We start from the raw sequence: 13,809 nt of genomic DNA, 5'->3' as shown, positions 1-13,809 counted from the left end.
CTATGATCTATATGTAGGAAAGAACTCTGAGAAAAAAGGTGAAATTCTGGATTCTGTTTTGTGTGATGTAATCATCATCATCATCAACCACCAGAAAGAAAAACCCAATTCCAAAATGATTTTTGGGAATTTTTTTTTCTTTCCTCAAGAATTGCATTTTTTTCCATCCATGATAATGGAAAGTTTTATGTTGCGTGATTCTATATTTTATTTTTAAAGAAAAAAAAATTCTTTATATGATTAAAATTATATGATGATGATAACATCCATATAGTACACATTCATATATGGATTCTGGAAACCAAGGAATTCTCTCTCAACATTCTCTCGCTGATGGATCATATAGCGGAACAACATAATATGGTTGTTTGGTAAAATATACCTTTACCAATGTATACCTGAGGTTTGTCGATGAATGTCCTTCAAATTCTATGTTCCACGAATTTTTTCTGGTTTCTGACATAGATATGACCAACAAAACAAAAAAAAAAATATTTCCGTATTTGATTCGAATCGAAAAAATGAAATGGAAATAAAATAATTTCACTATATTGAATTGGTAGAAATCAATCTGTGTGGTTTGTTTGTTTGTTTTGCTGTCTTCCTTGCTTCAATTTTTTTACCATGAAAATCAATAAACAAAACAAAAAAAAATCGTTGTTTTTTTTTGGTTTGGGAATGATAAAAAACAAAAGTGGGCAAAATAATTTGATTAGTTTTTCTGTTAATCTATGTTGATGGTTGATTGACCGACCGAAACGTTTCAGATTTGAATGTCAATTTCGGAAAATTCTTTTTTTGCAAACGTTATTTCGGCTAGTAGGAGGAGCAGAGAGAATATATTGCCCGAATAATATTTTTTCGAATGACTAAATTTGTTGTTACAAGAGATAAATCATTCACGGGAATCATCATCATGATAATGATTCCTGGAATCCGGAGAGAAAGCGAGAGAGATAATGATGATTGTACGGCATACCAAAATACCCCATCATTATGGATGACCAAGAATAAATTTGTTTGGCTGAAATTTTCATCATTCGGCTGAAAAACAATTCTCAAAAATAAACATTTATCAAAATAAGCTGTCAGCATTCCATTTTTTGAGGAAAAAATTTTGAAAAATTGAATTTTTTTCAAAAAAAGAGAAAATGTTCCCGAAACCGGAATTTTCTCGAACAAAAAAAGTTTACCGGGAAACAGAACAATAAAATTCATTTCGAACGCACCGAATTTACATGTTTCAATTTTTTCTCATTATCATTATTATAATCATCATTATCGTTTTTTTTCGGGAAAAATTATTCATCATCAACATTGCATAGAAAAAGTTTTCCGTTCATCATCATTTGTCATTATAATCACCATATTTTAGAATTAAAATGACCATTTTTGCTTTTGTTTTTGTGTTGTTGTCCTGCACAACAAAATACAATTAACATAATTTGATTTTTGTCAAACGAAAAACAAAACAAAACAACAAAAAAAATGTCCTGCATGCATAATAATAAGATTAAATTTTTTGGCCAATTTGAATTTGGAATTTGTTTGCTGTTGTTGTTGAACTTTAACATTTGACGAAATTGATTGGACAATATTTTTGCGAAAACAACATCATCAACGTTAATGGATTTTGATTATTAGGGATACTGCGTGCTTTTATAAGGTTTTCTATATAAAAAAACATTGAAGATTTTCGAATGTCAACTAAACCAAATCAACGAACCACAATCATTGTCGCCCCAAATTGAATCCGAGATCATTGTTGTTGAACAACAACAATGTAGCTAATGATAATCATTAATGATGATCGATTGATCATTATCTCATTCAATCAGATTTTTTTCCCAAGAAATTCGATTCTTTTGGCTTATTATTCTTTTGGTGAGAGTAGGAAGGAGGAAAGGCTTTATTCTTTTCAACACAGTAGCCATAATCGATATTCTCTTTTTTACGCCGAATCAATATTGGCTGTGATAACAAATCACAAAGTCGATACATTTATCATTTAATAATTATCATCATCATTATTATTATCTTCGACTCAATATCATTGATAATGGAATGAGGGTGACATTTCGTCATCAACAAAAAAAACTTGATAACGATAATGATGATGATCGAAGCAAAAAAAACGAAAATTACCGAATCGATTTTTTCTTTTTCAAGTCAATTCAGCAATTTTATTCGAATTCGAAACTATTTCGACCTGATATTGACGGAGTGTGTCTATTTTGACTATAACATAGCGGCGGCTTAAAAGAGCATTGTTATTTTTTTTGTTTTTTGTTCGCGCTACCCATTTGCTGATTTTTGTTTTTGAATTTCAATTTTTTTGAAAGTTTATTTTTTTTAAAACAACGAAAATGTCAATCGGTGTACCAATTAAAGTATTACATGAAGCTGAAGGTCATATTATTACATGTGAAACAATTATGGGTGAAGTTTATCGTGGAAAATTAGTTGAAGCCGAAGATAATATGAATTGTCAGATGTCAAACATAACCGTCACATATCGTGATGGTCGTGTTGCACAATTGGAAAATGTTTTTATTCGTGGTTCGAAAATTCGTTTTCTAATATTGCCGGATATGTTAAAGAATGCACCAATGTTTAAGAAAATGGTCAAAGGTGGTTCCACAGCTAATCGTGGAAAATCGGCTATATTACGTGCACAAGGTAATGATTTTTTTACCTGAATCAATCAATTTAATTAATCTAATTTATTTATAGTGGCACGTGGTCGTGGTCGTGGTACGGTTAATCGAGCACCAATCATCCCAAGACGTTAATCGTTCATTATCGAATCATCATCAAAATAATCCATTTTTTCAAGTAAATTTCATCATAAAATGATTTTTTTTGTATCAATTTTTTTCGTGGTAAAAACACAAACAAAAATAATAATAATAATAATAATCTTATATAAATCAAGAAAAATTAATAATTTCATTGGGTGAATTTTTTTGTTGTTGTTTACTTAGAAAATTGCATCTTATAAATCAAATGGAATCCAAAATTGTTAGGTAAAAGTGGGGTGAATTCTTTTTCTGTTGTTTTCATTTTCCTATGGAAAATTGTCCAAAACAAAAATGTTATTTTTCCAAATTCTGTTGTAAATGTTGTAGAAATTCATAATAACTAAATGCTGATTCATTACGATCATCGTACATATATTGTAGAAATGAATATCGTAATCGGCTATCCTCTCTGTTTAAGAAAAAAAATTAATGAAAATCATCTGATGGTGGACAGAGCTTACCTCAATATATGAAAACTTGGTTTGAATGGTCGATCATTTAATAATTGTTCAATAAATTCATGAATATTTCTTGATGTTTCATTATCCAACAATGGTAATGTTATTAATGGACATTTTTGTTTTCGTTTTACCGGTGTAGTTGTCGTTTTCGCTTGATTATCATCAATATTTGAGGCTACATCTGCCGCTGTTGTTGTTGTTGGTGAATGATCATTACTATTTGTATCAATCGATGTTGTTGGTGATGATGATGATAATAATGGATCATCATTCGTTGTCGTAGTTGTATTCGTTGATGGAAGTTGATTAGGAATAAAACCATTCATTTGAGCATTATGATTATGATTAGAATGATTTAAATTAATATTCAATATTGGTGGTGGTGGTGGTCTGGTCATCATTGTTGTCAAGGCAGGTTGTAATTGTTGTTGTTGTTGCTGTTGTTGATCACCTTCATCCGGTATCTGTGACCATTGTGTTACATTAAAAACATCCGATAAAAATTGTGGATGTACCGATTTACAGATATAAATAAATAAATGATCATATGTATCCAATAGATAAACACCATTTCGATCAATATTAGCAAATGATAATTGTAATGGCATTGGTGATGATTGTTTCAAATCAAATGAATAATGTAATGGATAAAGATGGGGATAGATATAAAGCATTAGATATTTTAATGGCATCGATTTCATTTGTTCCATTGCATAAACACGTTCATCGATACGCGTTGATATGCCTAAACGAAAAGCCGTCTATAATAATGGTAAAATGAAAAGAATTCAAGATTAAAAAAATGAAAAACATCAAAATTACAAAGAAAAACATACATTTTTCAATAATGCCAATGAATATAATGGCAATAAACGTGTATGATATGAAATAAATAACCCTGGATATGGTGGTGTATGTATTAAACGGAATGCACTAATCAGATCAATATTTGCATTGATTAATGCTTCACGTGCATCCTGTATTGATGATTGACATGAACGATCGACAGCCATTTTTGTTAGTAATGATGTTATTGCATTATGATCAGCTGAATCCATTATATCGATTAAATCAGAAACAACAGGTAATGCTATTGTATGTACACGTATACGACGTTCACCAGTTGAATTTGTATATAATAATGCAGCTTGAAAACAAATTTGATTAAAATCACGTAAATCTTCCGAAATACTTAATTGTATTCCATATGCTGAATCGGGATTAACATTTGGCAATGCAATCAAATCGGTTGAACGAACAAAAAAATTTCCATGAAATGTATGTATTGTAATACCACGTGTAGAACGTAAACGCATTACAGCTTCAAAACCGATTGATCTTGTTAGATAATGTTTCATATCTTCTTCAAAACGAATATTCATTGTTGATGATGAATTTGTTGTTGCTGTTGTTGTTCCACCACCAGTACCGGTACCGTAATATTTGATTGAACCTCCACTATATTTGGATATTGCAGCTACTGTGGCCAGATCGGAAAATGATGGTGAAAGATTGAATAAATCGACTGTAATTTGATGTTCCGAACATTCTAATGCTAATTTTTTGAAAAAATCTGTTGCCGGATTCAATAATGGTGTTAATGCTTGATTCGATTGATTCGAATTAATTGTTCGTTGATTTGGATCTTCACGATTCTGTAATACACAACCATCGGATAGATTACCGGCACTTGGCAGACTAGTTTGTATCAATGTTATTCGTCCACCATATGGTGATATTAATTTCACTGCAACTTGTAATGCTGGACCTAATGCTGATTGTTGATCGGCAATTATTTTACCCGATTCATTTCCATTATTCAATGAATTGCATGGAAAATTTGGCAATGTTTCACGTAGAAAATATTCAATCTTATTTCGACATGAATGAAATTTTACCAATAAACAATCGGCATGTGGTAGAAAAACATCTATATTTTGATGAAAAATTAATCAGAGAAAAAAATTCAAGTTTGAAAAAAAAGTATACCATGAATATCAGGCATAACCATATGAACAGGACGATCATCATTTAGATTGAAAAAATGTAATTTCGAATCAAATGCAATAAAACCGATTAATGTTCTTGAATCACCCGGTATCTGATCTAATGATGACAGTAAAGCTGAAGCAAAATTTCTAATATAACCTAATTGTATTGCTGATGATGTACATTCGAATACAAACAAATAAATTGCTGGTTGTGGTGGCCGTACCATATATTCAACACTGGCAACAAATTCAATTGATCCATGATTAAGCTCTGGCCTAGTCATTATATCAATATGTTGACGGCTATGATAATCATAGATGAATTCTTCTGGTACTATTTTAAGAAAAAATGATAAATGAAAACCAAAACAAATCAAATTCAAATCCAGATACAAACCTTCATTAATACGATGACATAGATTACATTGCCAACGTCTTTGATCCAAAAGTCGTACATAAGGATTGATATAAGTACGACATGATCGACAACGTACAATAACCGTATCCTGTATGACGGGAATGTTCTACAACATTGAAAAAAAGAGAAGAGAATTTTATTATTTGAAAAAATCATTTTCATTATTCAAATACGAACCGGATCATCTTTGAATGGATGCAATAAAACACCTAATGGTAAACGTGATTTTTGTAATAATGATGCTGTTTCAGGTATTTTATTCATTGTACAACGCATTACATCTTTATCACAGCTTAAATCATCACGTTTTTGTTGTTGTTGTTGCGGTTGCGATTGTTGTTGACGTTTTTGTTGTATAGCTTTTGTATAGATATCTTTTTCAGCTAAAAGATTTACCGCTTCTAATCGGCTAAACATTTGATTCCAACCTTGATTGACAACCATTGAACCCATTTTTTGTGTTATTTGATCCATTCCTGAATGATTATGATGTTGTTGTTGTTGCATTGATGATGGTGATGGTGGAATTTGCTGATGAGATTGGTTCAAATTTTGATTCGCTGTCGTTGGATATTGAGGATAATGAGATAATGTTGATGCGGGAATCGTAGATGGCTGACGCTGTTGTTGTTGTTGATTATTCATCATCATCATCGATTGAGTAAGACTTCCATATTGTTGTTGTTGTTGTTGCTGCTGCTGCTGTAGAGGTTTTTGTGGAAAAGGATTCGATTGCGGATATTGTTGTTGTTGTTGTTGCTGTGGTTGTTGAGGTTGAAATTGTTGAATATTATTGTTGTTGATAGATGGATATTGGCCACTATTCGTCATCATTGTCGATGATGATGATGATTGTGATTGCGGTGGAAATGCATTCGGATACATCATCTGTGGTGGTGGAAAACGGGACATGTTTGTTTTTGTACTAAGGAGTTTTACGTAAATTACAATTAATTTAGCTTCAAGGTTTTTTTCGACAACAACAAAAATTTAAATAAGAATTGATGAATGAATGAAAATGTGAGAAAAAGAAAATGAATAGAATAAAATTGGTCGAGCAAAAATGAATTCAGTTGAAAATTTTAGAAAAAAAATCCAAATCGAATAATAAACCAAACAGAGTAAAGACACGTTTGCTTCTTTAATTTTTTCCTCCTTCTGCTGCTGCTGCTGCTGTACTCAAATCCAAATTCACAAGTTGAATGTATCATCAAATGATGGAAACACAATAAATTTTTTTTTAATAAAGAGGATGATGATGATAATCGCAATCAAATTTATTTACAAAAAACAAATGAAAAAAGTGAGCATCCAAAAAGGCCATAAGCTAACGTGTATTTCTTGTGTGTGTGTGTTATGTGTCGGCCTTTATAATTTTTTCCATCAACATTCGTCTATTGTAACTTTGATAGGCTCACCAATGTGTATTTGGATCGAAATTTATACAGTAATTCTTTGGAATCAGAAAAAAAAATTTTTTTTGTCAAATTTTATCGTTGTGTAATTTCTGTTCCGAGAAAAAATTGCAAAAAAGGGGTGAAATTTTTTTTCGAAAAAAATTATTTGAATGAAATCGTCGCCATCATTATCATCATCATTATCATCTGTCAATCGATTGGATCGATTTTCACAATTTTTTTTCCGAAAAATATCGATTGTATTGTTTTGTTTTCTTGCTTCAATTTGACAGTATATTTACGTTTTGTTGTTGTTGTTGTTATGTTTTTCAAATGTCAACAAACGACAAATTGATGAAAATTTTCATTTTTTTAAAAAATATTTAATTTGTCATAGTAACCAAATGGAATAAATCAAATTTTACAGGAGAAGAAAAAAAGTGTTGATCTTTTTTTTCAATCAATCAATCGATCAATATTGAATCAATATCGTTGAATTTTTCACTATTCGAATCGAATCGGATGACCACACCTTCACCATCATTATTATTCGGAGAAAGAAAAAAACTGAATTTATTTTAAGAAGCAAATGTATGTATTCGGTTGTATCAATCAGTTTGTTTATTTAATAATAATTTTTCATTATCATCATTGATTTATGATTAGATTTTTTTTTGGCTTGTTTGTTGCTACTCACTATCCTTGTGTGTGTGTGTGAATGTGAGTGTCAAACATTGATTTGGTTCAAGTTCATCATTCGTTGGATTTGATTCTATCGAAAAAAATGGATCGAATAAATGGGATATGGAATTTTCATCTAGATTCATCAAATGAAAATATCCGGCAAATGAAATTCTATTCCACCGTTACCGGTGCTGTTATTCTACATATGTTGATCGGTGCCGTTCAAATGGGTAATATCATCACCTATATAACATCATATATGCGTTTCTATGTTTCAAAAGATAATAATTATGGCCGTAATACATGGATATCATCAGTTATAGTTTTAGCATTCACTATATTCACTATTATCAGTGGCTATATGACTAGAAAAGTTTCATTTCGTGCTGTTATTTTTCTTGGTGCCTTATTGATTACGTAAATATTTTACCTAAAATCATTCAAATCAATTTATTGTTTTTTTTATACCAAAAACAGATTAGGTAATTTTCTTGCATCATTAGCAGTGAATGCATCATTCGAATATCTAGTCGTTACATATGGTTTTATTCAAAATGCTGGCTGTGGTCTTATCTATTCGATTGTTATTGTAACATCAGCAAAATGGAAACCTGAATATCGTGGTTTTATTGCCGGTTTGATTATTGCAATGGATTCAATATCAACATTCATTACAATGGAATTACAAACAATGTATTTTAATCCAGATAATATTCCACCGGATGATCGTGGTTATTTTACCGATCCAGATATTCTTGAACGTGTACCACATTATTTTCGTTTTGTTACCATAATCTACATTATTATGGGTGCCGTTGGTACTTTATTAATGTTTGTTCCACCGGCTGATGTACCACAACCATCACAAATTAATGTTTCACAACAACAAACAACAACAACAGCGATGACTATTAGTGAAACAATCGATAATAATCAATCATCATCAATAATAAATGATGGACCACAAGGTCTTCATCATCGTCATTTACAAGCAAGAAATATTGATGATATTTTATCCAGTTCATCGGGAATTTTTCCATCAAGTTCATTAACCGAAAATCTTATTGAAAATGATTATCTTGGCATTCTGAAAGAACAATTTGATCATGATGAAGAATATCTTTCAAATATAAATGCTAATCGTACAAACAATTCATCCGATAAAGATTTAACCGATATGAATAATGAACGTCGACCAATTGTAAAAAATTATTATGGTGTACGAAAAGCATTACGCACACGTATGGCAATGATTCTATTGATTACGTTCGGTTTGAGTACAAATTCATCATATTTTATAGGAGCCATGGGTAAACCATATGGTCAAACATTCATATCGGATGATCATTTTCTTTCAACAGTAATTGCTTTTGCCAACATTGCCAATTGTTTTGGTTCATTTTTTTGTGGCAAATTATTGGATCGTTTTAAATTCAAACGTACAATGATATTTATCAATTGCCTAGTATCAGCATCATATTTTAGTTTTATATTTTCCTATTATTTTGCTCATAAACTTCTGTACACCATATGGATTATGGTTATCAATTTTGCATCAATAGGTTTTTTCAGTTCACATTTACCTGAAGTTATGAATAAATTTGGTGCCAAACATGCTACAGCCATTTATGGTATCATTCATACTGGCCCGGTAATTTCATCGTTAGCATTGAGTCCTGTTTTTGAATTATTAATCAATTATTATGGATGGTTTCCAACATTTTTAACTGTTGGTTTTCTGAATTTTATCAGTAAGTTATTTTTTAATTTTTGTTTTTTCAAAAATTGACTTTTCATATGTCAAACAGGCATGGTAATCATCATGATTTTCTATCGGGCTCATACGGTCATTTAAAAACACAAAAGGTTCGAAGCTATCAACGATCAATGCACAATATTATTAATAATAATCTAGGGATTTTTTATTTAAAAAAATTTGATTTATTTTAAAATATTTTTAACTCGTTCGCTACCAGCGCTTGAGAAACAAATCTTTAACCACAGCCCATGGAATTTTTTATAATAGAACTTTGAATGGCAATGATTTTAAAACCAACGCATATTTGTAAAAGTAATTATATAAGAAATTTGAAAAAATCTAATTGATAAATAAATGTAAAATCTTAAACGACGAGTATTTGCATTTATGTAAAAACAAAAACGACGCAAATTTGATCAAATGTGAATACAAAAACCAAGCATATTCGATCAAATGTAAAAACAAAAACGACGCAAATTTGATCAAATGTGAATACAAAAACCAAGCATATTCGATCAAATGTAAAAACAAAAACGACGCAAATTTGATCAAATGTGAATACAAAAACCAAGCATATTCGATCAAATGTAAAAACAAAAACGACGCAAATTTGATCAAATGTGAATACAAAAACCAAGCATATTCGATCTAATGTAAAAACAAAAACGACGCAAATTTGATCAAATGTGAATACAAAAACCAAGCATATTCGATCTAATGTAAAAACAAAAACGACGCAAATTTGATCAAATGTGAATACTAAAACCAAGCATATTCGATCTAATGTAAAAACAAAAACGACGCAAATTCGATCAAATGTTAATACTAAAACCAAGCATATTTGCTTAAATGTAAATACAAAAACGACGCATATTTGCGTCGTCGGGTTCAAAATAAAGAACTAAAACGACGCACATATGCGTCGCTGGTAGCGAACCTGTTAAAAACGTATTGCGATAATAAAAATAAATAAATTTTGTTAAATTTCGCGCTGCATCTAAAAAGTCGACTATTTATACATGAGCAACCTTAATCGGTTAATATTGGTGAAATGAATAAAATTTATTTTCGATACTCACGCGGTATTTGTCTTCTTTTGTTTGTTTGAAAGTTCTCTTTTTTTAGTTTTTTTTTGACATTTTTAAAACTTTCAATAATGTCAGACGAATTGGAATTAGCACCACAAAATATTGAACAAGAATTTGATGAAGATGGTAAGCGAATGAATTTTTTTTTTTTGAAATAATTTTCAATCTAACTTAATGTCAATAGAAACTGTAGTGAAAATTAAAGAAAAAGCAACAAAACGTAAAGGACGTGGATTTGATGAAGGTAAATTGAAACCCGAAACATTTCGTTTTGATTTGAATTTTGATTTTCTTGATTTAGAAACGGTAAATCGTGGAAATTATGGCCAATATGAAAGTGTCGAAAGTGAAGGCAATGAACCAGGACCACAAAAATGTAATGAAATCTTTTTTGAATTTATTGTTAATCACATTATTTTATTAATTTTTTTTCAGCTGTCGAAGGTTGGATTCTATTCGTAAGCGGTGTGCACGAAGAAGTTGATGAAGATGATGTTTATCAAAAATTTGCTGAATACGGACAAATAACCAACATACATATCAATCTGGATCGTCGTACCGGTTTCTATAAAGGCTATGCATTAGTTGAATTTGAAACATTTCGTTCAGCAACAGCTGCATTAGAAGCATTAAATGGTTCGGAATTGTATGGACAAAATATATCCGTTTCATGGTGTTTTGTAAAAGGACCACATGGACGTAATTATAAACATAAATAGATCACAATTTCATCATTTAATCATCGAATAATTTTTTCCACAAAACAAAAATTTCTCATCCTTTTTTATTTCATTGAATACAATAATTATAATTATAATAATGCAAAAAAATTCAACCATCATAGACATACGATCAATTTTGATCAGTAAATATAATCGATATATGTTGAAATGGTGTACGTAAATTAGAATGATCAATATATTTCATAAAACGTTGACATTGATAATTACGATAAACAATATTCAGAACATTGTTATTTGGTTCAATTTCTAATACTTGTTCATCGGAATCATCGGTTATATAGGCAATATAACCACCACCTTTTGCTGTTGTTGTTGTTGAATGATGATTATCATCACCACCATGTAGATGACGATAATGATCATCCATTTCATCTTCGTCATCATATTCTTCATCATCCTCATTATCTTCATCTTCGTCTTCGTCGTCTTCATTTTCTTCATCAAATTCAATGTCATCATCATCTTCGCTATCCAATTCAATCAGCTCTGGTTCTTTTATCGAAATTTTATTTGCTTCCGATTTTGATTCATTTTCATTTTGTTTTTCTTCTTCTTTCGGCTTGTTTGTTGGATTATTTGATTCTTTGGCATTATCTGATTTATTTTCTTTTGTTGTAACCGGTTTTTCATCATCATCTTCACTTTTACCATTATCATCATCATCGGAAATATCAATAATTTCTTGATCACCAAATTTTTTCGTACTTTTCGCCTGTAATCTTGGCACATTGAAAAAGAAATCCAAATCCAATGCACGTTCATTAATATCAGGGTTAATATCCGATGATAATGAATAATCACCATGATCCCATTCGATTATTGCACCACGAGTTTTATAATCAAATTTTGTTTTCGTTTCTGATGTCGTTGTTGCTGTTGTTGATGATGATGATGATGAAGTAGATGGTTGTTCTTTTATCAATTGAACATCCTCATCATCATTGTTGTTGTTAGCGTTTCCATTTTGATTTTTTGACGACTTACGTTTGTCAACAAACGTAACACCAGTCATTGTTGTGATTAATTTATAAAAATTTTTTGAATTAATTAATAAATAAAATTCTTTAAGAATATCGGGTAATTTTTGAAAATCTTCATCATGACGAATAATATGATTACGAAAAAATAATGGCCGATAATTTTTATGCCAAAGTTTCCGTACCGATTCGGACGATAATGCCGATTGAATTTGTTCATATTTATCTTCATTTAAAAAATTTTTCAATTGAATCTCGGAATTTCTTTTAAAACTTAAACGAATCTGTTTTTGTATGAAATTTTGTAAAAATATTGGATTTATCCATTGCGGAAAATGTTCGGTCAGATCATCTTCAAGAATTTCACTTTCAGGAAATGTTGGTAATTGTGGATAAAGAAAATGCTGTTCACCAACAATAACATCGTCCGAATGAAACCAACCATTCAATGACCAACGTGGTGATCGATCAGTTAGTATTTCACCGACTTGATGAAATGATGAACGATTTACTTCGAAAAATGCCAATGTATTTGATTTTGGTATTAAACGGGCCGCTATTTCGGATGGTTGCTGATCATATTGTTGTTCATCTTTAGATGATGATGGGGTCGATTCGGTTGCAAATAATTCCAATTGACCACCATCAACATCGGACCATTGTTCATCGACTAGATATAAAATGAATGCAATTTTACGTTGTTCAAGTTGATCATCATGACAAAGGAGATAATCTATAGAAAATTCGAGGGAATTAGATTTTTGTTTACCAAAATAGATCTGTATTACCGTTTTGTTCATATTTTGAAAATGTTAAGGCTACGTTATTGTTTAGCTGTAATCCGGTTAAATTTTCTAAAAATGATTTTACTTTAATCTGAAAAAATTCAACAATATTTTTCAATGATGGATAATTTTTTAAATCACGTGATTGTTGTAATGAATAAAGATCATTCGAACGTCTTTGTAATGGAGTAGTGTTAGCAGCATGAAGAATTTGTGGCAAAATTAGTTGATCATTTTCGATGAAATTATGAAATTGTACAACTTTGAATGGTTTGTTTATGATTGTAGCAGAATGTTCAGATTTTAATTCGGTAGATTCTTTGTAGGATTTTCTCAATTCATCCAATTCGTTCAGAAATAATGAATTCAATTCAATTGAATCAATTTTTATCTCTTCCAATGAATCATTTGATGATGATGATGATGGTATTGGCTGATCAGATTGATTATTTGTTTTTAATTTTTTATTCTCATCACCCGGCTGTTGTTGTTGTTGTTGGTGTTCATCAAGTTTTCTTTTCAAAGTATCGGATGATGATTGATTGTCTTCGTCGTCCATTTCTTTAACACAATAAAATTAACTTTCAACGACGAAGACGACAACAACCAAATATGCGGAATAAATCAATGAATTTTGATTCAGAGAAAAGGAAATATTTACCGATTTTAATTTGATTGAAAATTGAGCGTGGGTGTGCAGCAGCT

The 13,809-nt window shown here is 30.5% G+C and overlaps 5 protein-coding genes across 6 annotated transcripts; 3 read left to right on the top strand and 2 right to left on the bottom strand.

Annotated features, from left to right (window-relative positions):
- Positions 1 to 2,302: 2,302 nt before the first annotated feature.
- Positions 2,303 to 7,075, bottom strand: LOC113796259 (protein transport protein Sec24A-like). The gene is made up of 6 exons (XM_027346497.2): positions 5,849 to 7,075; positions 5,651 to 5,777; positions 5,252 to 5,587; positions 4,099 to 5,192; positions 3,263 to 4,023; positions 2,303 to 3,210 (listed from the first exon to the last, which is right to left on the bottom strand). Exons 1-6 carry the CDS (start codon positions 6,581 to 6,583, stop codon positions 3,096 to 3,098), a joined length of 3,168 nt encoding a protein of 1,055 aa, XP_027202298.1. The 5' UTR covers positions 6,584 to 7,075; the 3' UTR covers positions 2,303 to 3,095.
- SmD3 (small ribonucleoprotein particle protein SmD3) lies at positions 2,367 to 2,961 on the top strand. Its single transcript, XM_027346515.2, has 2 exons — positions 2,367 to 2,679; positions 2,734 to 2,961. Exons 1-2 carry the CDS (start codon positions 2,367 to 2,369, stop codon positions 2,790 to 2,792), a joined length of 372 nt encoding a protein of 123 aa, XP_027202316.1. The 3' UTR covers positions 2,793 to 2,961.
- Positions 7,076 to 7,225: 150 nt separating the features above from the next.
- On the top strand, positions 7,226 to 9,883 carry LOC113796224 (uncharacterized). The gene is made up of 4 exons (XM_027346450.2): positions 7,226 to 7,659; positions 7,735 to 8,169; positions 8,230 to 9,503; positions 9,561 to 9,883. Exons 2-4 carry the CDS (start codon positions 7,853 to 7,855, stop codon positions 9,605 to 9,607), a joined length of 1,638 nt encoding a protein of 545 aa, XP_027202251.1. The 5' UTR covers positions 7,226 to 7,659; positions 7,735 to 7,852; the 3' UTR covers positions 9,608 to 9,883.
- Positions 9,884 to 10,583: 700 nt separating this feature from the next.
- tsu (40S ribosomal protein S12 homolog tsunagi) lies at positions 10,584 to 11,575 on the top strand. 2 transcript variants are annotated; one of them, XM_027346454.2, is made up of 4 exons: positions 10,584 to 10,725; positions 10,784 to 10,843; positions 10,901 to 10,975; positions 11,035 to 11,575. In XM_027346454.2, exons 1-4 carry the CDS (start codon positions 10,668 to 10,670, stop codon positions 11,316 to 11,318), a joined length of 477 nt encoding a protein of 158 aa, XP_027202255.1. In that variant the 5' UTR covers positions 10,584 to 10,667; the 3' UTR covers positions 11,319 to 11,575. The 2 variants fall into 2 exon arrangements, with proteins under 2 accessions (XP_027202255.1, XP_027202254.2); XM_027346453.2 differs by having other exon boundaries at positions 10,784 to 10,975.
- On the bottom strand, positions 10,597 to 13,801 carry LOC113796223 (prolyl 3-hydroxylase OGFOD1-like). Its single transcript, XM_027346449.2, has 2 exons — positions 13,108 to 13,801; positions 10,597 to 13,052 (listed from the first exon to the last, which is right to left on the bottom strand). Exons 1-2 carry the CDS (start codon positions 13,661 to 13,663, stop codon positions 11,452 to 11,454), a joined length of 2,157 nt encoding a protein of 718 aa, XP_027202250.1. The 5' UTR covers positions 13,664 to 13,801; the 3' UTR covers positions 10,597 to 11,451.
- Positions 13,802 to 13,809: the final 8 nt, after the last annotated feature.

Source organism: Dermatophagoides pteronyssinus, unplaced genomic scaffold, assembly GCF_027571235.1.
Source record: "Dermatophagoides pteronyssinus isolate colony J.1.1.1.1 unplaced genomic scaffold, Derpt_VIB-CSIC_2022.12 sq0046, whole genome shotgun sequence".
Classification (NCBI taxonomy): domain Eukaryota; kingdom Metazoa; phylum Arthropoda; class Arachnida; order Sarcoptiformes; family Pyroglyphidae; genus Dermatophagoides; species Dermatophagoides pteronyssinus.
Note: the sequence above shows the minus strand (reverse complement) of the source record. Positions and strands in the feature narration are given on the sequence as shown.